Below are 15585 nucleotides of genomic sequence, written 5' to 3'. Positions count from 1 at the left end.
AAAAACAGATGAGAATGATACATTAGCCAATAAGGCAATAGATATTGCAGAGAAATTTAATAATTATTTCATAAAAATTGGGGAAAAACTAGCTAATAAAATAACTCCTGGAAAAAAATGTTATAAATCGTATTTAGAAAAAAAAAACGTCAGTTATCAACGAGCTTGATATAATTCCGGATGAGTTTAAAAATACATTTAATACCTTGCAACAAAACAAAAGTCTAGGTCTAGATGACATTAGCGTGAACGTTGTAAAAAATTTCTATGATATTATTGAATATCCCCTTCTGCATATCTGTAATCTGTCTTTAAAAAATGGGGTATTCCCTGATCAGCTAAAGTTAGCAAAAGATTTTTCCTATATTTAAAAGCGGAGATGATTCTATAGCTTCTAACTACAGGCCTATTTCTATTTTACCATGCATTTCAAAAATATTAGAGCGCATAATGCACAATAGACTTTACAACTACCTGGTAAATCACCACCTGCTAAATAATAACCAATATGGTTTTCAAAAATACCATTTAACAGAACACGCTGTAGCCAAACTTGTCAACGAAATTTTAAATGGGTTTGACAACAATAAATGCACTCTTGGGGTTTTTCTCGATCTTTCAAAAGCGTTTGACACAGTTGACCATGAGATTCTTCTTTATAAACTGTATAATTATGGAATAAGAAATAACAATTTAAAATGGTTTCGCTCTTACCTTAATAATCGGAAACATGCTTTATCATATAACAACATTGTAACACGACTTGAAAACATTACTTGTGGGGTCCCACAAGGATCAATTCTTGGTCCATTGTTATTTCTCGTTTACGGTAACGATATCTACTTATCTTCTAACATACTTAACTTTGTCCTTTTTGCTGATGATACGCAAGTATTCTTTAGCCACACAAACATTATCCTATTATTTAACACTGTTAATCAAGAACTTGAGAACCTGAACGAATAGTTTAAGGCTAACAAACTCTCTTTTAATGTCGAAAAAAGTAAATATATTCTTTTTTCAAAGTTATCAAAATCTGAAACCCTCCCCTTAAAACTACCTGATTTACTAATTGATAAAACAAAACTTAAACGAGAATACTCAATTAAGTTTTTAGGCGTAGTTCTTAATGAACATATTAGCTGGAGTAATCATATCAAAGTAATAAAAAGTAAAATATCTAAAATTATTGGTATAATGTATAAAACAAAACATCTCCTGAACGCAGATTGTTTAAAAAATATTTATTTTGCATTTATTCATGGCTATATCAGCTACTGCAACGTTATCTGGGCAAGTACTCATCCTTCAAAGTTAAATACAATCTACAAAATACAAAAACGAGAAAGTCGCTTGATTTTAAATGCAAATAAATACGCTAGTGCCAGACCACTACTAAGAGAAATTGGAGTGCCCAATGTCTATGAAATAAGTATTCTTAATATACTTATTTTTATGTTTAAGTTTAAAAATGGTATGCTATCAAGCATTTTCCAAACTTACTTTTTTTCTTTAAACCACAAATGCGAAACTAAATACTCAATAAATAATTTTTTTATACCATAAACATTATCAAAACAAGCTGACTTTTCGATATCTTGCCGAGGGCCGCGGTTAGGGAACTTGGTTTTAACGAGTAATATAAAAACTTTAACTTCAACTCAACATTTTAAACGTGCAACAAAACAACACTTATTTGATTTTGATACAAAGCAATTACTATCCTTTTATTAAAAATTTTGATAATCTTAGTTATTTAATATCTAATAAATTGACGCAACATGTTAATTATATTGTATGGTACTTAAAACATGTTTAAAATTATTCTATATTATAATAATAACGCAATTTGTAAATGCAATCTTTATTATATCTTACGCAATTTGTAGATGGAATATAAAACAGAATTATTTGGTTTTGTATGTATATATGAACGGACATATATTTGTATGTATGTGTGTGTGCGTGCGTGTATAATAAAAATAAAAATAGAATAAAATAGAGAATTAAAAAATAATAATTATAATTAAAAAAAAATTTTTTTTCTTTTTTTTCTGCAAATAGTAAATTGATTGTTAAATCAGATTTCTCTTTAGTTTCTACTTTCCTTTATCATTTTGATCGGCTGAATTTTTTTAGTTATATTAACGGAGCTAGATGATAAGACCATGTTTTCTGCCGACGACCATGTCTTTTTGCATAAATTATGCGAAATCTTTTTTTTATTTTAAACAACATTTATGAAAAAACCATGATATACAATAATCTAAATAAAAAATTTGGACCATTATGATCACATTAGAAAAAAAATTTTTTACAAAATAGAGATTTACCTTGCGTTCAAAACCAAATAATTTTGGAACAATTTGGGCATTTTTGGGGATATTTTGCTGCTTTAGCACAAGGTAAACATCAATATTTTTGTAATTTTTTTTTTTGTAATTGCATTTTTTTTAAATATGCCCCAAATATATATGCTTTTATATATGCTTTTTGTGTATTCGAGTTTTGAAAATTTTGTTTTTTTTAACACCTCTAATATATAATGTTCTAATATTCTAAAATATATAATATAAAACTGATAAATTATACTAAATAATATAAATAACACAAAGCTTTTCAAACACAACAATAAGTTATCACAAGACAAATTATCTGATGAATCATACAAAAATAGTAACTTCTATACGCTCTTTTATTCTATATTTTTGTAAAACTATGCTGGCCTACTAAACTAATGCGTAACTAATCAAATTTGACAAGAAAAAGCTAAGGCCAAGAGAGAGGGCAAATATAAACCTGCGACTTTTTAAAAACATTTTTAACGTTTTTCTTACACAAAATAAGTGGTTTGATGAAAAATATATTCGTCTTTTTTCTAAAGCAACTTATGTTTTTAAAACACCTTTTATCGACATTTTGTTTAAGCTCGCAAATGCAGAAATAATATCTTCAATGACTTTGGAAGCCAAAATCAGATTTTCTATTTGAACAATAAAAAGATCTTAAAGACGCACTATATAAGTAAATTACAACAAAATATGTGCTGTAGTGTTAACGTGAAACTAAGTTGCTTATTTAATAAAAATCAAATAACTATTGCTAATAGTTTCTTAAGGTGTTTATGTTTTTAGTATCATTTTTTTATTTTTTTCAAAAATTTTGAACTAAAAAGAAAAATATCTGTGCAGCCATGTTGAACAATAAACGCTTTTGATCCTATTTAATGTTAAAAATGAACGTTCTCTATAACAGTTCGTTGTAGTCGTGCTCAAAAATTTTAAAAAGGCTATGTCGATGTTGAAGAATGTGCAGCCATGTTGATTCCAGATCCTTATATTGAATTCGTTTAAGTAAATCCGGAGCAAAAAAATTTCGTTTGTCTAATTCTTTATTAATTTTATTCATAATAAAAACTCTAAAATAAAGACATTTGTTTAATAAGTCAGAGTTAAAATTAGTTGGATAATAAACACAAGTTTTTGTGCAGTGGTGATACTCTTAAAGACATTTGTGTCTTTCAGATTCATGTTGGTTTTTTCCATGAATCTAGGTTATTTGGTATTTTGTCCGTGATCTTGTTAACATTTGCAATCATTTTAGGCCACCCAGAGTCTTTTACACTGTTGATTTTATCGTGACGTCTTTTGCTTTTGGAGTCTTTTTGTGTATGCATATTCGTCTGTGTCGACAAAAGAAATGGCTTCCGTTTTGTAATGCTCGAAATTACGCTCTAGGAAGTTGTACAGTTTTTCAACCGTACCTAAACTATTCTTACTGGACTGCAGTTTCTTATTAACTTTAATGAACTACTCCATTGTTCCAAATGATGATCCGAATAGCTGAAAGTAAGAATTTCAAGTTGATTTATTTTGGTCAAAACGTGAAAGCTTTCTACTAATTTTGTTTTTGCTTTCTGAGTAGGATCATCGTTAAGCTCAAGAGGAGCAGTCAAAATAAAAAGTAGTAACAAGTATCAGAATCGATGATTTTTAAGAGACTCTTGGAACTTTCGTAAAAAAAAATTGATTTTTAATTTGTTCAAAGCTAAGTTGTACAGTTTTTCTTTAAATAACTTTTTTTAATATTTTTTATTTCTGCTTGTTACTTTTGTTTTTTACTTGATTTATTAATTTTTCACTCTTTTGTTACTTATCTATTTTTGTTAGTCTTTCAAATCTTATTGCCATTTTAAACCGCTGTTAAATTTGACTTTTTAAACTATTGTTAAATTTCACATTTTAAACTGCTGTTAAATTTCACATTTTAAACTGCTGTTAAATTTCACATTTTAAACTGCTGTTAAATTTCACATTTTAAACTGCTGCTAAATTTCACATTTTAAACTGCTGTTAAATTTCACATTTTAAACTGCTGTTAAATTTCACATTTTAAACTGCTGTTAAATTTCACATTTTAAATTTCAGGGAAGTCGGAAATTCGTTTTTCTCAAGTTGAATATTTTTTTCCCCTTATCTTTATGCTTATGTAATACTTTTTCTTTCAAATAGTATATTATTTTTAAACTTCCTCGGACGTACCAAACGAACCTCGTGGCCTCCAGACACGAGGCTGGCGTGACCGTTGGTAAAACCGGCCTTGGTTTTAATGCATAAGCTTTAATAAGTGTTAAAACAGATCTTTTAAAATCTTCAAATATGGTTTATTATTATTATTATTATTTTTATTACAATAACTTTCGTTCATTTACAATTAAAGTTCGTACTAAAAAAACTCTCATACGTTTTACATACAAAAATAAGCAAATTATGTTAGAAGAAAAGAAATTTAACGCATAAAAATTTATTATTACAAATTATTTTATAAAATAACAGTATTACATTTTTAAAAGAAAAACGTGGAAAACTCGCAGAGTTCTTGATGATGAGACGAGTAGGTCTTATCATCAAAGTTGTGTCTTTACATCATTTGGTGTTAAAAACAAAAGTTAAACTAAACATAATTATAAACTATATAGACACCCTAGCATGGATGTAAACGATTTCAATAATAAAATGTCTGTCCTTCTCCGAAAAATATCTTCTGTCTTTCTACTTGGCGATTTTAACGTGGATCTGATACAGTCAAACTCTGACTTAGCAACTTCTGAGTTTTTAAACTTACTTCTTATAATATTCGCCCATTTATAACGCTACCAACGAGAGTTTAGGACCATTCTGCTACAATCATTGACAATATTTTTTCAAATGTAACCACTAACCAAATTATTTCAGGAAGTTTCTTGTTTGTACTAATTTCAACAAGTTATTTATACCACGCAATCATAGTTTCTACCGTAGGAACTTTAAAAATTGTAATAAAGAACTATTTAAATCTGAATTATTAAAAGTTGATTAAAAATGATATTACCAATAAAAAGGAATAATAAAATCAATTCAAATTCGAAATCTTATTCAAGGAAAAATGTTAAGGATGAAAGATCCAACAAATATAGTTAAACTAAAAACTATCTTTAAACGCTATAAATATACTATAATTAATCTAATTAAACTGAGTAAAAAAATAGATTTCAAAAAATTCTTTTCAGAAAATATAAAAAATCTTCGTGAGACCTGGAAAGGCATAAAAAGTCTAATAAATGTCAATAATGTTCCTCCAAATTGCTTACAAGTTAACAAAACATACATAACTGAGTCAACTCTAATCTGCGAAAATTTAATTTCACAAATGCAGCTCATAAACTTAATTTTAAAATTCACTCATCTTAGCTATAAAAACTTAAACATCCATTCATAGTTTACTGATATCCATTCATAGTTTACTGATATCCATTTATAGTTTACTGATATCCATTCATAGTTTACTGATATCTCCAACAAACCATTCTGAAATCTCATCACTTATATCTGATTTTAAACCTAGAAAATCAATAGGTCCTAACAGCATCCCAACAAACATTCTTATTGATTTTAATTCTGAATTTTCTCATATTCTCCCAAAGATATTTACTATCTCCTTCTTAAATGGAATTTTTCCTGACATTTTTAAATTATAATAAGACATTCCAGTATATAAAAATGGCTCAAAGCTCTCATGTACTAACTATGGACCAATTTCAATTATTTCTAACATTAGCAAGCTCCTTTAAAAACTAATGTACTCTAGATTTTGAATTCCTTTAATTGTTTAAATGAATTTTAGTTTGGATTTCGATCAAAACATTCTACTTGCCACGCTTTAATAAGTTTAACCAAAATTATAAAAATAGCACTGGATACTGGTCATTTTGTAGGTGGTGTTTTTATCGACTTACAAAAAGCGTATGATACCGTTAATTATACCATTTCATTTTCTAAACTTGAACATTAAAAAATCTGAGGAGTTGCTTGTAACTGGTTTCAATCTTATCTTTCAAATCGAAAGCAGTTTGTTAGCATTAATGGTTACAAATCAAATAATAAACATATAGTTTGTGGTGTTCCCCAGGGTTCTGTTCTTGGCTCTTTATTGTTTTTGATTTATATTAATGATCTAAATAACTCTGTCCACTTCTCATCAGCCCATCTGTTTGCTGATGATACTAGCATCAGTCCTTGTGTAAGAATATAAACTTAAACCTAATAGCTTTAGTTCATGGGCTAAATGCAAACTTTATTTCTCTGAACTTGGAAAAAACTTAACTAATATCTCCAAGACAAAAACTTTTACACAACAATCATATAACTAAAATTAAAATTAATAATAGACGTTTATATCCAACACACGTTATTAAATATCTTCGTACTTTTATAGATTCGAATCTCTCATGTAATTTTCATATAGATGCACTCCGTAAAAAACTTAATCAAGCTAATGGCATACTTTCAATAATTCGCCATTATGTTGATAAAACTACCCTTAAGAATCTGTATTTCAATCTCATCTCATCTACTCTTGTCAAGTTTGGGGACGAATTGGCAACTGTAATATTAATAAATTGTTATCAGCTCAGCCCCATTAATTAATTTTCAACTCCATAATGCAGAAACTTCAAAATTCTTCAAAAAACTTAAAATTCCTACATTGTCAGCACTAGTTAGATTTGCTAATCTTCTTTTTGTTTTTAACTCCCTTAATAAAAATTTACCTTCCTCTATTACAACCTTCTTCACTGAAACTCGATTTATACATTCAGATTTAACTAGAAACATCAATAATGGAAAACTAAATGTACCTCCCTATAGAACTTTGAGGTATGGTAAGTATTCAATTTCACATTAGGGCATTTGTGAATGGAATCGAAGTTTTGTGTGCATTGTGAATGAGTATGATTAGTTAAATTTTCAAAATAATTTATCTTCATTTCTTTATTTAAAACAAAATAAATTTAAACAAATTCTAAAAAAAATTTTAATTTTTTATCATTATTAACTTCCTTTAGTTTTCTTTTTTTTTTTTTTTCTTATTTCTATAGAAACTTTAATGTTTTTTTCATTATTATTTATTACTTTCATTACTGCTGCTTTTATTATTACTATTATTAATACAATACTTTTATTATTACTATTATTAATACAATACTTTATTATAAATACTATTATTTTTGCCGCTACTTTTGCTCTATTAATGAATAAAATTATTATTGTTATTATTATTTTTTAAATTGATATTATTAATATAATTATTTGGTGTCACTCCTTTGATCAGGGTTCTGCATGAGTGACTCGTTCCTCAATCAATTATATTTATTCTTAATAATTATGTTTTGATTTTATTATTTATAATGTTATAGATATTCTTATTACTGTTATTTTTATTTATTATTGTTATTATTTATTTTAAGTTGAATTCAGAAAGAATGAAAACAAAAAAAATGTAACACTTTTTAAAAAAAAACATATTTTATTTAAAAGTATTTAATATTATTTTACTGATATTGTAATTTTTTTTTTATATGATAGCTTATTATTTGTTAAATAAGTAAATTATATAACGGGTTTATATTACTATAAGACGATTGACTTCTGCCCCCGTCATATCTTAACTAAAAAAATATTGTGAATAATTTATTAAGAAGATGACAAAATATATTTATTAAAAGAAAAAGAAAAAAATTACCGAGGTTAATCTTTTTTTTTTCTATCCCCTTACTATACCTTCTTTTTATCTTTAAATCGCATGTTTTGTTTCTTAAATGTAAAAAACGAGTTAAAAATAAACAAAACTTATTTTAAAGTATTTTGAAAAAATATAACAATCAAAGTAAAAAATTTCTATTCTAGTTTATTACGAAACAATTTTGGAAACGAAGTAGTTCTAAACATTACGTCATAACTTTTGAACATTAAAATTTTATGAAATTAAATTTGAAAGCTATCAATGAATAAATATTTAGTTTCAAGGTGTTGGGTTGTTCTAATCCACCGCTGCCAACGCGGTAGTAGACTAGTGATAAAGCTTTCGACTTTCAATCAAAAGATTCAAAATTTCAATGGTTCTGGAATTACCGCTTTCAACCTGTTTTTTTTGCGCATCGACTCTTGTTTAACTCGGCTTCTTGTTTTTTGTATTTTTGAGGTTTAGGCTTATTGAGAGTTTCAAGTAAAAATAAAAAAATCTATAAAAAAATGAGTAGCCTCTTTGTCTGTAGTAGCCTCTAGAGATTTGGCCGTCACTGCATATACATACAACATTTTCATTGGGATTGTCTATAAATTACGCAACTCTTAATTTAATTAATATGCAACGCGAAAAAGATCACAAGTTTTTCTTAGCTGAATTTTTAATAAAACCAAAATTAAAACAGCACTTTAACTTAAATAAAAATGGCCGCTCAAAAAAGTAATTGTTCTCCTATCTCTATTTTTTTTACATTTAGCGCAGCTAAATTTAAAGACAACCTATTTCATTTTTGCAACTGTAGTATATTTGGGCGCCAGTTTATTTGAGAATAGTGTTGAGTTTAAAAATTTAATGAGCTTTTGTTTTTAACAGGCCCCCCCCCCCTCCTTTTTTTTTTTTTTTTTGATATTAGGAACTGATTTTCCAACTCATTTTTGTCTTTAATTTAAATTTCGTTGAAATATTTTGTATTCATTTTCATTTTGAATTAATTTCTATGTTAAAATAGATAAATTAATATAAAAGATATTTTATTCTCTTTATAAAATTAAACCGACTAATTTCATATAAAAATATATGATACTTTTCTATAGATTTATTTAAATAACAATAAAATTTTGCATCTTTTTCTTTTGTTGTCTAATTAAACTTCCCCGTATATTTTTAAATATTTTTTTTTTGTTTTTGTTTTTTTGTTGTGTTTTTTTTTTGCAATAAAAAGTTCTTTTGCATAAATAGTATTTATGGACAGGTTAGCAGCGTGATTTGTTTTCTCAAAACATTAATGCTTATTTAATTTTGTTAATTACATATTAATGACAGTTTTAATTTTTAATTATACTTTTAGCATTTTCATTATCGAAGAATAAAAAAAAAATTAAGCAGTTTTTTTTAGAACAAAAATAAACTGTTTAAAAAATGTTAGTTTGGTTTTATTTTGGACTGTTACTCTTTTTGTTAGAAGTTGCAAGTTGTACGTTTGCCACTTATTCAACTAGATGTCAACATATACAAAACTACGTAATTGCAGATGCTACTTCGTCCACACGGCTCACAAGTATTACCAATGGAAATTATACAATTCAAGCCATAATTACCATTACTGGAAATACATTTTGCAATATAGTAAGCCGATATGGTTTAGTTCGTCAATATGCAATTGAGTACGCTCTTTATAACGCTTACAAAAAAATAAATAATTCACAGATAGCAAAAATTGGTTTACGGATTGATGACGATTGCGAGAGTTTGCCTATTACGATGTCAAGAGGCATTGAACTAGCGTCGATGTTACGTGAAAATTCTATTTGTCGGAAAAGCTTTCTTCATTGTTCGAGCAAGAGTCAAAGAAACTCCAATGATATACAGACTCCAGTTGGTATAATTGGAACTTTGCTTAGCCTCACAACAATCCCTTTGGCTACTTTAACGTCACTGTATCGAATTCCTCAAATCAGTCCTTCAGCTAGTAGCAGCCTGCTGAGTAAAACTGATCTATACAAGTCTTTTTTCCGAACTATTCCCTCAGATAATCATCAAGTGTCTGTGATGTTAGACATCATTGAAACTTTCCGCTGGAATTTTATCATAGCTGCTGGTTCTGATGACGATTATGGCAAGCTGGCTTTATCTGAACTAGAAACACGAGCTCGTGTAAGAAATATTTGCATTACCGAAACTATATATGTACCATATAAGTCTCCAAATACTCAAAAGAGTGTCAAAAACCTAATGGAGCTTATTACCAATAAAGTAAAGGCTAAAGTTATTATTTTGTTTTTGTATGCTGTTGGTTTAGGTAACCTAATACTAAATGAAGCTAAAGAAAGAGGGGTACAAAGAATATGGCTGACTAGTGACGCATGGGTTACCGAGGCAGAAAATTTAAACGTGACATTAAATAACCAAACTCATGGTATCATTTCAGTTTCCCCAAAGCGCTACAAACTGCCAGATTTTGTTCAATTTATGGAATATGAAATAAAGAATAACTTTGTATGTAACATGTGGCTAAAAAATTATCTCAAAAACAGTTACAATTGTGAGCCAAGTAACATTTCTAGCAATAAAGAAATTTTGTTTGGTTATAATAACTGTTCAGTTGACATTAAAAATGTTATGAAAGAGCTATCTAGTTCCGTTGGCAAAATTAGCAACCTTGTTGATGCTGTAACTGCGCTTGTTCTTTCTATTTATAAGTTCCTTGATATACATTGCATAAAAGATAGAGACTGTTCTATTTCTGCTATTGATCCTGTAGAATTAAATAATATAGTCCGAAATATAACTTTTAAAAATAGCATTGGAGAAGTTATTGAGTTTGACCAATCAGGAGAACTAACATACGTTTTTTACTCTATAGACAACTTACAACTTTTGAATGGACAATTAAAATATGTTTCGGTTGGTAATTGGAGTAACAAACGCACTAAAAACCTTTTGATTGAAAAAAGTTTAATAGAATGGCCTTTTTGGTTTAAGAAACTACCTCAACAAGAATACCCGAACTCTAGATGTAGTGAAGATTGCAGAAAAGGCCAATATTATACAGCAAAAACAGGTTGTTGTTGGAGTTGCGAAGATTGCGGAAACAACAGTTATAGTGATACAATAATGGCTAATCAATGCTTACCTTGTGAACCAGGTTATTATACACCGGATCATACCACATGTATAATTATACGTATATATTGGAGAAGCTATAATGACGTGGAAGGAGCCGCAATAGTTATTGCTAACAGTATAGGTCTATTTTTATCAATCTTGTTTGGCTTTGTTCTTTGTAAATTTAATCATTTAGTTATAACAGACGAATCATCTCCACATATGATCACTTTTGTGTGTATTATTTTGATTTTAACATTTTCTTTTGGATTTCTGAATGTTGTGGAACCATCTTTTTATTTGTGTAAAGCAAAGAGCGCTGGGTTCCATTTTTTGTTTATGATTATTTCTTCATTTTTACTAATAAAAACTCAACTAATATTGGAATTCCTCAAACGCAAATCTAAATTTCAATTATTTGCTTCACAAATGCTCCTTGCAGTCGTTTTGTTGCTCATGCAAGTATGCACAATTACTACGTATTTTGTAATTGATTCAGGACAAATTGCTATTGAAAACCTATCAGTTAATAACGGTTCTTTATTAGAAAAAATTTGCAATGTCGAGTTGTCACCAGCAAAACTTGTTTCTGTTTTACTTCCCATTATTTTACTTACAATCTCGACAATTTTTGCTTTTCGCGATCGGAATAGTAAACATGTACTTTACGAGCCTAAATTTTTATGCTTTTCTTGTGCTGCTTTGAGCATTATAATGGCAGCTTTTTTATCAACATTTAAGCTTCTTAATGTATATTTAAAGACTCTGGTTATGGCATTCGCGGTAAATGTTTCTGGCTTCATTTTAATGATCTGCTTTGTTTTACCAAAAGTATACTTGGCACACACTCGTTTTTTTAACATATCCTCATCAAGAAATGCTTCCTCGCCATGTCCTATAATTGAAAATGATTTAGCGATAGAAAAAAATACTTTAGCCAATAACAGCGATGTTGTACCAAACAAAAACAATATATTACCAAAAAAAGATACCTAATGAAAATGATGTCTTACCGAAAAAAAGGTTTTAACTTATGAACAAAAACATGTATTTAGTACTTAGTATTTTTAGCAACAATTTTTGTTTTAATCTATGTTTTGAGTGAATAATAATAAATTCGATTAAATAATCAATATGTTTTGATTGTCAAACCTTTTTTTAAATTGTTTAAATTAATCCTAACACTAAATATATTAACAATACATATAATATTACGACTTACAAAAAAAGTAATAGTCTAAAATTTGCAAAACAACAAAAGTAAAATAACTATATAATAATAATAATAATACTATATACACTGAGGCATATTCGTTTAGAAGCATTAATTTTTTTCTCTTTATCTTAATTTTTTTCTATGTATTGTCAACCGATATGCATGCAAGTTATTATCAAAATAATTGTTGTGTTGTGGGCTAATAAAAACCACAAAAAATTTTTTCTATGTGTCTTTATTAACATGAGAGTATGTTTGATATACAAAAGCACATTTTTTAATTGGAATATATCTACAGACGCAATCAGGTTAATAACGGTAATTATTGATTTTTAATCACTTTTACACATATAAATTGATAAATTTTAGTGTAATTTGATCTTTTGCTCTTCCAGTATCATTTTTATTGCATTTTATGAAATGCCTAAAGGAAAGTATTTGACAGATGCTGAAAAAATACAAATTAATTTATATCGTGGCTCAGAAATCTCACCCGTACTTTCTTTACGAGAAATAGCAAGAAAAATTAGAAGATCTGACCGTGTTGTACGAAACTACATTGCAAAAAGTGACAATTACGGTGTAAAAAAAGCAACAAACGGCAACAAAGTATTAACAAATTAATCGAATTCGCTTCGAAGCAACCAAAAATAAATTGAATGCAACACAAATAAAGGATAAATTATTATTGCCTGTCACCAATAAACATGTTTCACATATTCTACGTAGGGGAGAGTGTGTATGAAAGAGCCAGGTTTTGAAGGAGCCAATACCATTATTTCTAACTTACTGGCATCCGATCCTAATTGTATTTAACTCTTTGTGTGGCAACACTGGATACCTGTAACCCACAAAAAATGTACAGTTCTACTAAAATAAATAGCGTCGTAAGGTAGCACTAAAGATTTTGAAAATGAAAAGTAATTTTTTGGTAGTTTACTTATTTATTTTTAAGATTAAGCGTAGTGTTTTATTTGATAAAAGAAACATGCAGCATTCTTATATATATATTTGCCCTTCATTTACACAAAAAATATTAGATTAAAGGTTTTGTCAAAATTGTTTAATTTAAGGTTATGTATTTAACCAAACAATTTTTTGAAAGAGCCGACTGTTTATGCTATGAATAAGCCGACTTTTTTATTTACCTTTTTTTTATACTAAATAATCGTTTTGCGCTTTAAGGACTTCATAAGTTTTTCGTAACGCTTCATTGAGCTTATTCTATTGAAATTAGTTGTTTTAATGACTTTTCCTGAAGTTGTAAAAGACAGCTCCGTTTGAATTAAAAATAATATTTAATGAAATTTTTAAAGTCAAAGTTCAGATAAAGTCATTTTCTTTTTTAAGTTTAAATAATTTTTTAAAACTTTTTTTGTATTGTTTGATTCATTTTATTATATTCTATTATGTATTTATTATATTATTATGTATTTTTATTATTATGTTATTTCATTATTCTCATTCTCATTTAATTTTTTGATTTTGAATAATTTCTGAAACTATTATTAAAGCTGTTTTAACATTGATTATCATAGAGTTATAAAACTTTAAGTACAATCTGATTTTTAGAAGTCTATTTAACAGTTTAATATTTTTAAAAGACTTGATAGTGTTCAAAAAAAAGTTACGACTGATAGTCGTTCGAAAAAAGTTACGGCTTTTTCATGGCACAGAGGTGGCTCTTTCATTGACGCAATGTTATGAAAGAGCTGTTTTCTTTCTTTTTTTAAAACAGGTGTATGATAGATTATTAGCATTGTTATCCGATTTTTTTTGGTTTTAAAATATTACCCAATAATGTAATTATTGAATAAAAAAAAAAAAAAAAAAAGTTATTACAATTGAGTTTTTTTCACGCCATTTTAAAACTGGCTCTTTCATACACACTCTCCCCTACAACACCAAACGCAAAGTGGAAGAAACCACACCAAAAACCAATGTTAAAAAAACACCATAAAATTGCTAGATTACAGTTTGCTAAAAACCATATGCATTGGACTCATGAGTGGCAAAACGTAATATTTTCAGATAAAAAAAAAGTTCAATTTAGATGGTCCGGGCTCTTACAGTTGTTATTGGCATGATCTAAGAGGAATAAATGACCCACAAACAAAACGAAATTATGGAGGAGGAAGTTTAATGGTTTGGGGTGGATTTTCTTATTCAGGAAAATTGACTCTGTGTTGTGGTTTACCTAAAATGAACTCGATAAAGTATACAGAAATGTTGGATAATGTTCTCATAACTTATATGGATGAAAACATGGACGATAATGCCATATTTCAGCAAGATAATGCTGCAGTTCACACATCTAGACATTTTATGAAATGGTTTAAAGACCACAACATCCCGGTTCTTGAATGGCCAGCTTGTAGCCCGGACTTAAATCCAATCGAGAACGTGTGTGGAATGCTATCAAGAAAAGTTTATGAGGCTAAAGCAGCCGGACACTAATTTAAAACTGTTACTGAGTTAAAGTGTAAAATCCTTGAAGCATGGTCCGAGTTGGATCAAACAACACTTCAACGACTAGTGGAGTCAATGAAAGGCAGAATTTTTGAGGTGATCCAGTGTAATGGAGGACATACGCATTACTAATTTCCATTTTTTAATGTCAAAAATATGACTGCGTCTATAGATATATTCCAATTAAAAAATGTACTTTTGTATATCAAACATACTCTCATGTTAATAAAGACATATAGAAAAAAATTTTTTGTGATTTTTATTAGCCCACAACACAACAATTATTTTGATAATAACTTGCATGCATATCAGTTGACAACTCATAGAAAAAAATTAAGACAAAGAGAAAAAAATTGATGCGTCTAAACGAATATGCCTCAGTGTATATAAAAAAATTAATTTTTTTTATTGAATGCAAAGCTATAAAAGTATAGGAAAAAGAAAATACTTAATCACATGCAATTAAGTATTTTATTTTTGGTGTATTTTTTACTTTGTATTAGTCGAAAGTCGAAAGGACGTCTAGACGTCCACTCGCATGTACTGTAGGAATGTAGACGTCAAATATTTGACGTCTACATTCCTACAGAACATGCGAAGACTGTTTTGAATAGCCATTTTGTGTTACATTTAATGCGTCCACCGGACATACAATCGATGTCTAACACGGACACGCATTCGTCAAAAAAAAAAGATGTTATTTGGAAGTTTTTTTTGGGTAGTGTCATCTATTT

The 15585-nt window shown here is 28.2% G+C and overlaps 1 protein-coding gene across 1 annotated transcript; it reads left to right on the top strand.

The window, feature by feature from the left end:
* The first annotated feature begins 9248 nt into the window (after positions 1 to 9248).
* LOC100203972 (extracellular calcium-sensing receptor) lies at positions 9249 to 12292 on the top strand. Its single transcript, XM_065796092.1, has 2 exons — positions 9249 to 9313; positions 9410 to 12292. Exon 2 carries the CDS (start codon positions 9481 to 9483, stop codon positions 12160 to 12162), a length of 2682 nt encoding a protein of 893 aa, XP_065652164.1. The 5' UTR covers positions 9249 to 9313; positions 9410 to 9480; the 3' UTR covers positions 12163 to 12292.
* The last annotated feature ends 3293 nt before the right edge of the window (positions 12293 to 15585 follow it).

The sequence above is a fragment of the Hydra vulgaris genome, chromosome 04, assembly GCF_038396675.1.
Source record: "Hydra vulgaris chromosome 04, alternate assembly HydraT2T_AEP".
NCBI classification, from domain to species: domain Eukaryota; kingdom Metazoa; phylum Cnidaria; class Hydrozoa; order Anthoathecata; family Hydridae; genus Hydra; species Hydra vulgaris.
The sequence above is the reverse complement of the archived record's forward strand: the minus strand, read 5'-3'. Positions and strand labels throughout refer to the sequence as shown.

Coding starts and splice junctions, on each gene's coding strand:
- LOC100203972 (XM_065796092.1), top strand. CDS start 9,481: ATGTTAGTTTGGTTTTATTTTGGACTGTTACTCTTTTTGTTAGAAGTT.